The 14103-nt window shown below is 44.6% G+C and overlaps 1 protein-coding gene across 3 annotated transcripts in view; it reads right to left on the reverse strand.

Moving 5' to 3' along the window:
• Positions 1-14103, reverse strand: part of epha8 (eph receptor A8) — a 120977-nt gene that overhangs the window by 70120 nt on the left and 36754 nt on the right. For all 3 annotated transcript variants that reach the window (XM_072666275.1, XM_072666276.1, XM_072666274.1), the window contains exon 2: positions 9546-9610. In XM_072666275.1, coding sequence (XP_072522376.1) covers positions 9546-9610 — 65 coding nt within the window. The remainder of the gene's footprint in view (positions 1-9545; positions 9611-14103) is intronic.

Consider the following 14103-nt stretch of genomic DNA (forward strand, 5'->3'; position numbering starts at 1 on the left):
GTGAATGAACTTGTCATGGCAAACAGGAGGCAGATGGGAAAATAATGAAGTCGTAGGGCACGGGCTGTCAGGAATCTGGGCTGAGTGGCAGCTGGCAGCCACTGGAGCTTCTGCCGGACTCTGCTGGTCTCTGCCTCGTGCCGAGGTCAGCGGTGGGGCAGGCCTCAATCGGCGTGCTCGAAATGGGCAGGAAAGAAGCTCTGCTCATTGCGAGTTCATGAAGCAGCAATAAATGATTCAGAGCGGCTCGGATGAAGGTGAAGATCCGCAACAATGGCCGCCGCTGTGCGGGTTTTTAGATCAGTCAGCACCAGAATCTGGCGATACTGAGAGATTTATTTAAGCGCGTTAAATATTTAGCGTTGCGATCGCTCGCAGTCGTCACTCAACAGCTCTGTGTGTGGAAGAGCATTAAAATAGTTCTAAACGCTGCTTAATTTGGCCCACCTGACAGGAAAGTGGCTTCTTATAGAACTAGCGGCCTTATTTCTGACCGCTGAACGGCATGCTGGATGCAAAAATGAGTTAAATAAGCAAAATAAGTATGTATACTTAATGGACAAAAGTATTGAGACACCTGCTCATTCTTTGTCACTTCCAAAGTCAAGGTTTTTAAAAAAGAGTTGGTCCTGCTTTTGTTGGAGTAACTGTCTCTGCTATCTAGGGAAGGCTTTCTATTGAATTCTGAAGCATTGCTGTGAGGATTTGATTGCATTCAACAGCTCTGCATGTGAGAAAGCATAAAAGCATAAAAGATTTTAAATGCTCTTTAATTTACTTGCCTGAAAGGAAAAACGGTTTCTGTAGAGCTAGCGGCCTTATTTCTGACCGCTGAGCGACATGTTGGATATAAAATTTGTAAAAAAATAAATAAAAAGTATGTATACTGAAAAGACAAAAGTATTGGGACACCATGCTATGTTTTTTCCAAAATTAAGGCTATTAAAAATAGTTTAGCCTGCTTTTGTTGGAGTAACCGTCTCTGCCGTGTAGGGAAGGCTTTCTACTGAATTTTTAAGCATTGCTGTGAGGATTTGACTGCATTCGGAATTGTCACTCAACAGCTCTGCATGTGAAAGAGCATTACAGCATACAAGGTTTTAAATGCTTCTTAATTGACTTGCCTGAAAGGAAAATGGCTTTCTTTAGAACTAATGGCCTTATTTCTGACCGCTAAGCGACAAGTTGGATGAAAAATGAGTTTAAAAAAAAAAAAAAAGTATGTATACTGAATGGACAAAAGTATTGGGACATCATGCTATGTTTTTTCCAAAATCAAGGCTATTAAAAAGAGTTGATCCTGCTTTTGTTGGAGTAACCGTCTCTGCCGTGTATGGAGCATTGCTGTGAGGATTTCATTGCATTCAGAATTGTCACTCAACAGCTCTACATGTAAAAGAGCATTAAAATAAAAAAGTTTGAAATGCTCTTTAATTGACTTGCCTGATAGGAAAATAGGTTTTTCTAGAGCTAGCGGCCTTATTTCCAACCGCTGAACGGCATGTTGGATAAAATAAAAGAAAAAGAATAAGCAAAAGGAGCAACACTCCTTCTATCCTCGTTGCTTCTTTCTCCCTCTGTCACTTTTCCTCTTCCCTCGCTCAATCTTCCCTTGCCTCAAACGCGCTCTCGAAACCACACTTCGATAAGCTCACGCTAGCATGGCGGGGCGTCCTGGATTTCACAGTCAAGGTGCTATTTAAATCCAATTTTAATCCATCTTGCAAAGCTTTTACTTTCATATCCCTCCCACCCACCATCCCCACCCTCTGCTGTTGTCATTTGCTCCCCTGTCAGGTCCCCGCTGCGTATGTGTGTGGACTGAACCGCCAGTGGCCCGGACAAGCTTGTTTACGCGCTTGGCCTCGTATATAATGAAATCAGATCAATGGAATGGCCCGATGAGCAGGGGGTCCAGACACTTTGACACTAATCTCTTTGGAGGTCCCTTATCAGTGGTCGGTATGGCGGCATGCCTGTGCCCTGTGACAGCCCTCTATTCATATCTTCCCGTGCTGGGAAAAATCGCGCTCTTCGGGCCACGTTGCTTTGCATTACAAGCCCACACCAACCCCTTACTACCACCCCGCAAAAGTGAGACGTAGCTAGGCCCGATTGGAACGCTTGATACCGCTACCCCCCTACGGAGTGCCTCAAGTCAACATGACTGATATCGCTGAGAAAGAAGCTCAGATAAGTAAAACGCCCCCCCCCCCCCCCCCCCACTCCCTTTCAGAAGCAGAAGCAGGCAGAGGGAGCATCACAACAGAAGGTTTGTCACCACCATTAAGGATGAGGTAATCTCCAAAAGCTGCAGCCTGACAGTCTGTTATTGCATAAGAAAGGGATTACAGGCCTTTGGACTTTAAAAATTCTGCTTTTTTCACACATTCCTTGACAAGCCTCTTATCTGTCCCCGACTCCTCGTCGCAATAACGTGATCCAGTCAACACACCAGACTCACATTAGCTCCAGGAGCTCTAGTCTTTTTTTCCCCCTGTGGTACGAATACGTTTGGCCACACAGCAGAACTCTAAGACCACCCAGAGCAGCCAAAACCATCCTCTCTTGACACGGACTGTTGTGACACCAGTTTATCGCAACACCCACAGGACAGGCAGCACAAGCAAGTCTGGCCTTCCTGCAAGAGAGCATATTTCAAACATCCAGATTCATATAGCAAATGCTCCGCCCACTCCTAAGTCATGGTTACGTGCTCCAGAGTGTCCTTATCTATTGGCAATACTTCTCTATCGGGACTAGACAAGCTGTGTGTGTGTGTGTGCATCTGCACATCTGTGTCAGCAATAAGTGCAATGTAAAGTAGCTGAATGCATTTATTAGAAAGGGTGTCTACAAACATTTGGACATATAGTGCATTTCATCACAGTCAAATGAGAAAGAATCCATGTTTTGCCTAAATGAGGAAAAACAAAACAGGAAGTAAGTTATTATTTCTGCACAATAAGTAAAAAGCTTGAGGAAAAGTCAAATCCCCAAAAGATTAACAAAATAATTCAACAAAATAATGATTAAATTGTTTGTAATTATCGTAAAAAATACATAACTCATTATCTCAACAGAGTAGGTCAGAATCTTAAAAAAATAAATATTTTAGGGGAAATACAAATGTATTAAAATAAGTAATAATGTTTAATAAAGATAAAATAAAAATCTGCAAAAAATAAGGACTTATTTTAACAAAATTGGTCAAATTATTGTGGAAAAATGGTTCATATTGTGGCAAAAAAAAAAATTCAACAAAATAGGTCAGGAAGTTAGGTCAAGTTTAGAAAGTTTATTAATATTAAATTATGGCAAAAAAAGAAACACAGAAATTATTTCAACAAAATAAATAATAATAAAAAATATTCATGAAGAACAATATTTATATTATGGCCGAAAAAACTATTCGTGAAAATCAGCAAAATAGGTAAATAAAAAAGTTTATATTATGGCAAGATAAATATTTAGTAATTATTTTATCAAACAAAGTGAAAATGTCCTGAAAACATGTAAATATTTTAGCAAGAAACACAAGCTAAGCAGGTCAAAGTACGTCAATCACATGTCATTTTAAAACACCACATTAATATCTTGAGAAACTGAGTCGTTATAGTAAAATGAAATATATTTGAATGTTTGTAATGTATTATAAATACTGGATTATGTAAGCTGCCTTTAGTATCAGGCATATAATGTAATATATGAAATATATGTATATGTAATATTTAAATCAACATTTTTAATTATTATTGTAAGTAAAGTAACTAAAAAGATTCAGAAGTAGTCTGAAATATACTCACTGCCTGCGCCAATGTGTAATCAACACCTCAGTCATTTGACAGGGGCACGAAAGCCACTTTCGGTCTCCTCACTCTCTGCCCTCACTTTTCTCTATCCAGATGCTCCAGCTTTCTCCCCACATTAGGTACAGCCTAACACTCTTCTCAGTTTCGGTGTAACAGAACTATTTTGGTGTATGTACACCTACACACTGGCCCCAGAAGGTAGGCGGGTGTCCTAAAGTGGCCGGTGAGTGTATGTGAAAGGTAAGTGTTTCTAATAAAACCAGTCTACCAATCTACATCCTGCATCCGCTGGATTAAAAACACCTACCACCTAACTTCCACTCACTCTTCACTTTGAGAAGTCCATTAGCTTACAGGTTCACAATATTGGTGCACAGTCACCCTCTAAGCCATTTATTATTGGCCCCTATTATTACATAGCTTGGGCGAGTGGACCATTCTGGTAGTAGGGGCAGAGCTGGTGCTTTACTTGGGATCTTAAACACATCTGTGTAGGTGGCTGACTGGGTTATTGAGCGCAGGGTTGTGGGTTCAATTCCAAGGTTTGCTAAGCTGCCACTGTTGCCCCCTTAGCAAACCCTCAGCCAGGCCCTCTCTATCTCTCTGTATCGATAACTGACTCTCTGGCACACTGACCTTGGGATATGAAAAGGTAAGAACTTCCAACAGTGGCAATCCATATACTCCACTTAGATTGAGAGTGGTCCAGCACCTAAGAGCTCTCTGTGGTCAGAATCTGATCATTTATGAAGGCCTAGAGGACGGATGGACTGTACAATTGTGAGGTAGGTGGTCCTTATAACATGGTGAAAGTAGAGGGTAGGTGATTTCTAATAAAGCAGATGCTGAGTTTCTTCCTGTATACCAGCAAGATGGAACCTGAAAGGTAGGGGTTTCCAATAGCACTCAGTACATATATTAAATAGTAGCTAGCAAATGTTAAAAAAAACACTGCAAATGTTTCTGCCAAGCAATCCTTTATTGCTTTTCTGCTGCTCTCGCCGCCATATTGTGTGGATTCCTGAAACCGCACGGCATTCAGAGGGAGAATCTTAAGGTAATGGAAGTGCCGAATCCGTGAAAGAGACAGATGGATGTGGAGGAAAGTGTCCATGCAGCAAATCCTTTTGTAATAGGGGCTTCTGGCTATGGAGGCCGTAAACAGCACGGAAGGACTCTTTAATCTATTACCACGAGCGCCACTGGATGCACAGGCAGAGCTGAGCGGTGCTGTCGCCGTGCCGGCCTGCATCCCTCCATCGTACTCCAAGCTGGGGGCCAGGAAGGGGAAGGAGTTAAAGTTAGTTTGTTTAACAAGCACTGAATAACTTAAGGGTCAGTCCAGCACTGGAGCTTCTACAAAGCAGGGCCCAGCCTCCCGAAGGCTTCATAGTATTAACTGGAAAAGAAAGAGTTCTCCATTGAACAGTGATCTTTGTGAAAAGAGCTTTGGGTGAAACCCAGCCCAGATGAGTAGGGACACTTCAGGTACACTATAGGTACAAATGTTTGTAGATAGGCCATCTAATGAATGCATTCAGCTACTTTAGGTTGCACTAATTGCTGACACAGACGTGCCATTGTCTAGTCTCTGTACAGAAGTACTGCCAATAGAAGAGGGCTCCCTGGAGCAGAGAAACATTTGGCACCACGCCTAATTCCAGGCATGAGCTGTGGAGTAGTGGAACTGTCGCTGAATGCAATCAAATCCTCACAACAATGCTCCAAAATCTGCAGAGAGACTAGAGACTGTTACTCCAATGGGATGGGGAAAAAAGCAGGATAAACTTTTTTTAATATCCTTAATTTTGAAAGAAACAATGAATGAGCAGGTGTCCCAATACTTTTGTCCATATACTGTACTTCAATCCATCCATTGATCCTCTTTAATCCGTCTTCTTATCCGCTTCTTCCAGGTCAGGGTTGTGGCAGGGTCATTGCTGTATCGACTGGTGGACTAACTCTTCGCCGCTGCAGGTCTTGGCCGTCACTGCTTGTGGAGTTCGGTGTATGCAAATGGGTTTTGTGGGATTTTAAAAGCTGACAATCATTAATCACTGAGAATTTCACTTAAACACTAATGACAAGGCTATGCAAAGCTCATTATCTCCCCATTTCACCATTTTAGTGCAGCCGTTCCTTTCAAATAACAAACGTACTCCCTGCATTTGCCAGTTTCAGGCCTAAAATGGGAAGCCCATGCCCTCATTAAAGCACTTAACTGTCCAGCTCCCAGCAGTGGGTCCGGGATTTCAGATATAACATTTTCCATAAAGTTGCTCTGGGACACAGGGAGGAGGGCAAACTCAGCCATCGCAACCCAACACCAGCACAACATTCTCCCACCAGGCCTACAACTAATGATGGTTTTACAGTCGACTAAAGTTATGGACAACTGTAGACTAGTAATCAAGTATTGGAATCGTGAGGCTGTCTCACTTTCCCCCGTCGCAGTGCCGCCATCATTCCTTCTGTGTGAGGAGTCGTTACGCTAACATCTGGACAGCACAGCGCCTCTCAGAAGTAAAGCCACCACAGGTCTAGCGCCTCTGCTGGCTGGTTGCAGTATGATGTGAAGCTCCGCCCATCCCTATATATGTCAATGTCAAAACAGCGACTATTTTTTACCTTATTTTCCTCCTCCAAACTGTCTTTCCATCTCCATTGTCACCTTCCAACAGCTAGCTTTTCCTGAGCTAATATTTTACCCCTACCGTAACATTTTGTTATTCATAAGAAGGTGGGGCTACACTTATGACTGAAGTGACTGACAGCTGGATCGACTGCTGTAAACTCAGTGAAGGTGCTCTGAGACACTGAGGCTTGGTCTGTGAGAAGTCAACCAAATGAGCAAGTGAGTATGGCTCCGCCTCTTGTCTCTGCTGCGTAGACTCTGGTTGCAAATTTGTCAAGTAGTTTGGATTGCCAGTTCCAGCCAATGCTCCCGACTCTGGGAAGGTGAAGCCTCCTCCGACACATGTGCATCCAGCCAGCGCCTCTTTTTTCGAACTGCCACTGATGCAACCGAACGTCACCAGGTAACCAACCCACTTGGAGGAAAGCGCTGCGTCCCCGGCTTTAATGCATTGGCCAGCAGACGCCAGTGCCGGCCAGCACTGAACTGGAGTGATGAGGGGAGAGAGCGCCATCTACCCACCCTGGTGAGAGCAAGGCCAACTGTGCTCTCCCAGGCCCCGGCTGCTGATGGCTAGCAGCACGACCAAGACGATTTGAACCAGCAATCCTCTGGTCATAGTGACTTAGCCTTCTGTCATACGAGCATCATACGTCTCTTTTCCCCTTTTGGTTTGACTGCAAAGACGTCAGTGAATTCCTCCTGAGACCAGGTTGGCTAGATCGCTGTGTGGCGTAGTCAAGAGCCACCATAAACTACAGCAGGAATTGAGTCCTGACCCTAAAAGCTTCCCTCTCTCTTGCTCTCCCTCTCTTCAGTGTGAGAAGTCTATTTACTCCCAGCCCACTGCTGTTAAACATGCAAACAGACAATGCAGGGCTTGTTCGGCTGCTGCTCGGGGTGTGTTGGGGATGGGTAATTGTCGCCTGGCGGGGGAGCGCCTCACTCCGAGGGACATCACATCCCCGTCAGAGCGCTGACAGCCGCGCCTCGCTAATTGTGACAGTTCATTGCTTAGATCACTTTGTGCGGCGCTAATTCAATACCCCATGCATCATTTTCTCCATCAGAATATGCAAATAACCTCCCGACTTGAAAACAGACAACAGCCCCTAGCTCCTCGTGCTTCTCCCTCCCTCTCGCTTTCTCTCTTTCTCTCTCCCTCCCTCTCCCCCCTCTCTCTCTCTTTCTCTCTTTCTCTCTCTCTCTCTCTCTCTCTCTCTCTCTCTTACTCCTCTAGGATTGTCTCAATCCTTTTGCGTTACTAATCTAGCTCATTTTACTTTCTCTCTGTCTCTCTTACTCTCTCTCTCTCTCTCTCTCTCTCTCTCTCTCTGTATCTCCCTCTCTCTCTCTCTCTCTCTCTCTCTCTCTCTCTCTCTCTCTCTCTCTGTATCTCCCTCTCTCTCTCTCTCTATCTCCCTCTCTCTCTCTCTCTCTCTCTCGCTTTCTCTCTCTCTCTTTCTCTCTCTTGCTTTCTCTCTCTCTCTGTATCTCCCTCTCTCTCTCTCTCTCTCTCTCTCTCTCTCTCTCTCTCTCTCTCTCGCTTTCTCTCTCTCTCTCGCTTTCTCTCTCTCTCTCTCTCTCTCACTCTTATAGGATTGTCTCAATCCTTTGTGTTATATCTTAATCTAGCTCATTTTATTTTCTCTCCGTCTCTCTCTCTCTCTCTCTCTCTCTCTCTGTATCTCCCTCTCTCTCTCTCTCTCTCTCTCTCTCTCTCTCTCTCTGTATCTCCCTCTCTCTCTCTCTCTCTCTCTCTCTCTCGCTTTCTCTCTCTCTCTTGCTTTCTCTCTCTCTCTCACTCTTATAGGATTGTCTCAATCCTTTGTGTTATATCTTAATCTAGCTCATTTTATTTTCTCTCCGTCTCTCTCTCTCTCTCTCTCTCTCTCTCTCTCTCGCTTTCTCTCTCTCTCTCTCTCTCGCTTTCTCTCTCTCGCGCACATGCTTTCTTTCTCTCGCTTTCTCTCTCTCTCTCTCTCTCTCTCTCACTCTTATAGGATTGTCTCAATCCTTTGTGTTATATCTTAATCTAGCTCATTTTACTTTCTCTCTGTATCTCTCTCTCCCTCTCTCCCTTTCTCCCTCTCCCTCTCTTTCCCTCCTCCTCTCTCCCTTCCTCTCTCTGTCTTTCTCCCTCTCTCTCTCCCTCTCTCCCTCCCTCCCTCCCCCCTCTCTTTGTCTCTCTCTATCTCCCTGTGTTAGCTCAGAGCAGTTGAATAACGTGTCAAAGTGACAAGTGAGACAGAGGAGATGGGGATGGGTGTGTGTGTGTGTGTGTGAGAGAGAGAGAGAGAGAGTGAGAGGAAGAGAGAGAGAGAGAGACACAGAGAGAGGCAGTTTTCTCAAGCATATTCAGTGATACAGACATACCAATTTAAACTCAGCTCTATATATAGTGAGGTAAACAATGGCAGCCGCTTCCAGAAGCACTGGACTGGTTTTAATCGGCACAGCCTGGAAATGAGGGAAATCTCCACTTCCCCACTGCTGATATGGATTTTGAATAGCATCAGTCAAAAATATGGACGCACCTGACTGAAGGAGTGTGTGTTATTATAATTACACTAAGAAAAGCTTGTAGTTCTGTATAGAAACACTGCATTTATTAACACTGAACCCTCGGAGAGCCCCTTATTCCAAGAGGGTTTATTATACAAGTGTACATACCTCTGTACTTTCATTTAAGCACAGTAAGGGAGGGAAAATATCGATATATTAAAGTATTGTGATATTACTGTGATTTTTGAATGAATAGTTTATATGCAACGATTGACGGCAGACAGGGGTTTACTTAGTGTTGTGTTTAAACCCCGGCCACTAGGTAGCAGTGTTGTACTCTGTGTTGTCTCCGGATCCCACAATATCTCTCTCCCTATGAAATGACGAAGCAGGTGAGGTAAAGTCTTGGGCCGGCCCTAGACGTATTCTCCACTCTTACTCTTATACAGTCTACGCCTAAACCACAGTGTCAGTTCTGCAACGCCTTTAAGGAGAATTAGTGTTTACACCTCTGTTCTACAGCAACGACAACAATGCGAAACTCTGCGGTTAGTTATTCCTGCACAACGTCCACAAGAAACTAATCGCCTTACCCCGTGTGATGGGTACGTCAGCCAGCCCCAGTCTCCTGATATTGAGGAAGTGTCCAGGAGATTCACTGCAAGAGATAGAGAGAAGTTTAAGACTGAAAATCAATAGAGCAGTTTTTTAAGCCTGCAGATTATCCACCCTGGTTCAATCTGTAGAAAAATGGCTTGTTAGCTCAACCCAAGCAGATGCCCTCGGGAGCGGAGAGATTTGAAATCCATGTACAGAAGTGAATGGGTTCTGTGGAAAAGTCTACAGCAGCAATAAATCCATGGTGTTGTTTAATGACGTTAATGAGTTAATAATGGGGGGCGTCTAGTTCGATACACAACAACAAAGGCCAGAGAGTTATTCCTCTGGAAGTTCAGGACGCTCCGACACAGACGGCCATCAATTGAACCTTCAATAACTGTGTCTCTGTGTGCTATTTATAGAATTAGTGCAGCCGGCGTGCTTTCTCTCTACGATGGTGTGCTGATGGCAGTGGATGGCGGTCTGACCGTCTGATTAATTGCCGCTCGATGCGTCCGAACTCCTTCACGGCGGAATCGATATGCCAATTGAATCTGAATCCAAACCCTGAGATTCGGGTTGGGTAGTCTCGCTCCTTGCCTGGAGCCCCCTTACGCTCAGCGTGATGAAATGTTTTTGACCACCACATTGACATCTCCTCTGGGCCTTTCCCCTCCTTTAATTTATTGATGGCTAGACCCCCAGTCTACTCTCAGTGCATTCCAAGGTCACCCCAGGAAAAGATCGCCCAATTTTTAGAGTGATCGTCTGGCAAAAGAATCAAATTTACACAGTTCCCCCTCTCTCACCCCAAATGTAGTCCATCAGCCAAGACATGTTTGGTGCCTGAAGTCTGAGGCACCAAACTTCTTTAGCTTTGCACTGGTCTTAGGTGGCTAGAGTAAAGCTGACACCCTTACTGAGAAATCCAGCGTGAGACCAGCTTTTTGCTGGATGGTCTAAACTGGTCTTTGATGGTCAAGGTGGTTTATAAAAAATGGATATTCAAGGGAAAACATACACTATGCTGGTGAGCAAGCTGGTTATTCTGGTTGATGGACTAGCTGATCATCAAGCAGGTCATCATATTGGTGGACCAGCTTAACCAGACTGACCATCTTGAGCTGGCCAGCCTGTTTTTGTTTTTCCATAATCATGGTGGTCAACCAATTTGGCCATACCAGTTTAACTAGCCTGATCAAGCTGGTCATTCTTGTGGACCAGCTAAACCATCAAACTCAAACCAAAACATACCCCCATGCTGGCTGAGAGCTAAGCAGGTCAACCAGCTTAACCAGTCTGACCAGCCTAAGGTGTCCAGTGTGTGATGACCTAGGAATGCCGTCTGCAAGAGGTCAACAGATGGCGTATTAGCCTTGTAGCTTCACTGAAAACCTAAAGAAGCAATGGTCAAGCACCAAGCATGCCGTGCTGTTTCAAGAACTTCATGAGTCCGCTGTGCATGGACACCCATAATTCCATTCCACTTGAGGTCAGGGGACCTAAACTTTTGGCAGAACTGTTGCTGAAGGCGGCTCCTGTGCCGTTTATACATACATCTTCGGTCACCTTGGCTGAAGGCTGTGCCATGTTTAATGCCTTTAGTGGATAAACACCTCAGGCGCCCCCTTGCCCTCATCTCCTGAGTCTGAATTGTGGGGGAAAACAGCGGCTCATCCTGACCTCTGCCAGGCAGGTGACAACTGATGAGGAGGATTGGGGGGGGACCTGTGAAAGACAAGGCGGTCCCAGAGCAAAGAGGACACGGTGAGAGACATTAACCTGACCCAATTTCTCCCCTCCCCAGCCCCCAGACTCATAACTCTGTTTTGCATTCATCATGTGCTGCTGGCTGGAAATGGACAGAACAAGGTCTTTCCTCAGGACCTCAAAAAATGATGTCCTTGCATGTGACCGAGTGTCCAGCGTTAATGCAACTAGTGGTTCCAGGCGAAGTGTGATAAACCTACTGCAAACTTGGTGAATATAAGCACATTTGTATGTATCCAAATGTTTGTGGACACCCCTTCTAATGAATGCATTCAGCCACTTTAAGTTGCACCCATTGCTGACATAGATGTGCAAATGCACACACACACAGCTTGGGTAGTAGTAGTAGAGAAGTACTGCCATAAGAATAGGACTCCATGGAACAGATAAACATGAACCTTGAATCTGTACCATGCCTAATGTCAGTCCCCCAGCACTGAGCCGTGGAGCAGTGAAACAGTGCTCTCTGGAATACTCTTGGGATGGGCTGGGAAGTTGGGGAATGATCTTGTTGCTGACTGCAATCAAATCCTCACAGTAATGCTCTACAATCTAGTACAACAGTAGTAGACAGTTACTCCAACAAAAGCAGAATAAGCTCTTTCATTAATAGCCCTGATTTCAGAAATATTTTGAAATAATGAATGAGCAGGTGTCCCAATACTTTTGTCCATATAGTGTAGGATATGTCTTCACAGCAATGATTACATTAATCCTGATAGTTGAGGTATATGGTTTATTATTTAAACAATGGTACTTGATTGGTATTGGGTTTCATGTATCGGTATCAGTATCTGTGTCGGAACAGAAAGCGATGGATCGGGGCATCCCTAGTTTTAGCCACAATCAGAAATGGTACATTTGGAGAAAGAAGGGTGCAGAACTTCATGAAAAGAACACCTTTCCAACTGTTAACCACAGGGGTGGATCAACCATGCTTTAAGTTTGTGTTGCAGCCAGTGGCACAGAAAACATTTCACTGCGTCAGGGATGGATCAGCAAATTTAGGAAGCATACAGCAGGAGATTGATCCTAAACACACCTCAAGAGGTGCAAGCTGAAGGTTTGCGATCATATCCCCATGACCTAAACATCTATACATCTAATATCTGCAGATCACGCTGCCTCCCAAAGGTGCTTGACCAACTTTTCCGTGACACTGTACACACGTGCCTGTATGGAAACAACAGGTGACCAGTGAGCAGATGCTCTCTTCTGAAGCTCTCCTGCGCTGTGGAGCGCTGTGTCCTCATTAACAGGTGGCATGCTGCTTTAAAAACGTCAACAGTGCGCCCTCATCTTCTTGCGAGGCAGAAGTGAGCTAAGCAAGCTCCTTCAGGTCTCTCGCACGTATAGAGCACGTGTGCTAATCACTGGCGTTAGAGCGCATGGTGATAAAAGTCCTAATTTAGGAAAGCTGTTGCTGATGAGGGCAGTGGGTCAGAAAACAGGAACAGATGGCATCTCTCACGCTTGCTCTCTCTTTTTCTCTGTGTGTGGCTCTCTCTCTCTCTCTCTCTCTCTCTCTCTGTCCCTCTCTTCTCTCTCTCTCTCTCGGTTTCTCTCGTTTCTCTCCACTTAGATCCTACTGCCTCTCTGTCTCAATCTCATTACGTGTCCAAATGTTTGTGGACACCCCTTCTAATCAACACATTCAGCTACTTTAAGTTGCACCCATTGCTGACACAGATCTGCAAATGCACAAGTATTGCCTATAGAATAGGACTCTGTGGAGCCTCATGCCTAATGCTATAAAAGCCCTCCAGCATTGAGCTGTGGAGCTACAGTGTTCTCTGGAATAAAGGATGGTGCTCCATCCATTACTTTTGTGGGGATGAGTTAGGGGAGGGTTGGGGATGAGGTGGGGTGGTGATCATCCAGCATTCTGACCTCACTAACACTCTTGTTGCTGAATGCAATTAAATCCTCACAGCAATGCTCCACAATTTAGTAGAAAGTCTTCTTCCCTGGACAGTAGAATATACTGTATACTGTATGTTTTTGTCTCTTCCTTTGACTCTCTTCCTCTCCAATTTTGCAAATTCTAAAAAAGACGCTGAGATGAAGTGGACCGGTTACAATGATGGAAAATAAATATACGCTGATGTATGCAGAAGCAACTGGCCCTACGAATGGTCTGATCATGACACACAGCTTCTCAAAGATTGCTTTTGACATCCTGAAATGCTGAATTAAAAAAAATGCTGAACTGCTCTCTCAGATCTGTCTGGTGCGTTTGCACCCCCAGATGTACGATGGACATCGTCAGGGTGGCCTAGAGATTGCAGCCCTCATTAAGTGGGCCACTGCTCGTCCTGCCCGGCGTCTCTTAACTGCACAGCCATAAAAAGACTGCAAATGTCTGTAGTAATGATTCTGCTGAAACCAACGGCTGAGTTAAATCTCTTCTTTTTGCTTGTTTGGGTGCTCCTGGTATCCCCTATGGTAGCCTATGCATACACAGAGCCTAAGTTACACAGAGCTCTGATTGGTTCAGCAGTCTAATGTGCTACCACTAAGGCCCGGGGGTCTTGAGTTAGAATCCATGCTGCCATGCAGCTTTGCCATCAGCAGCCGGAGTCTAAGAGAGCACAATTGGCCGCATTGGTGAATAGAGGCCTGTGGCTCTATTACCCTCTTTACCCTCCTAGTTTTAAAAGCATTGCTAGTGCTATGAACGGATGGGTCAACTGGTATTTCCAAAATCTGGAAAAAGGGAATAATCAATATTCCGATATTTAATTTTTTTTTCCACCAAAAATTCATAATTGCGCATAACTT

The sequence above is a fragment of the Salminus brasiliensis genome, chromosome 21, assembly GCF_030463535.1.
Source record: "Salminus brasiliensis chromosome 21, fSalBra1.hap2, whole genome shotgun sequence".
Lineage (NCBI taxonomy): Eukaryota > Metazoa > Chordata > Actinopteri > Characiformes > Bryconidae > Salminus > Salminus brasiliensis.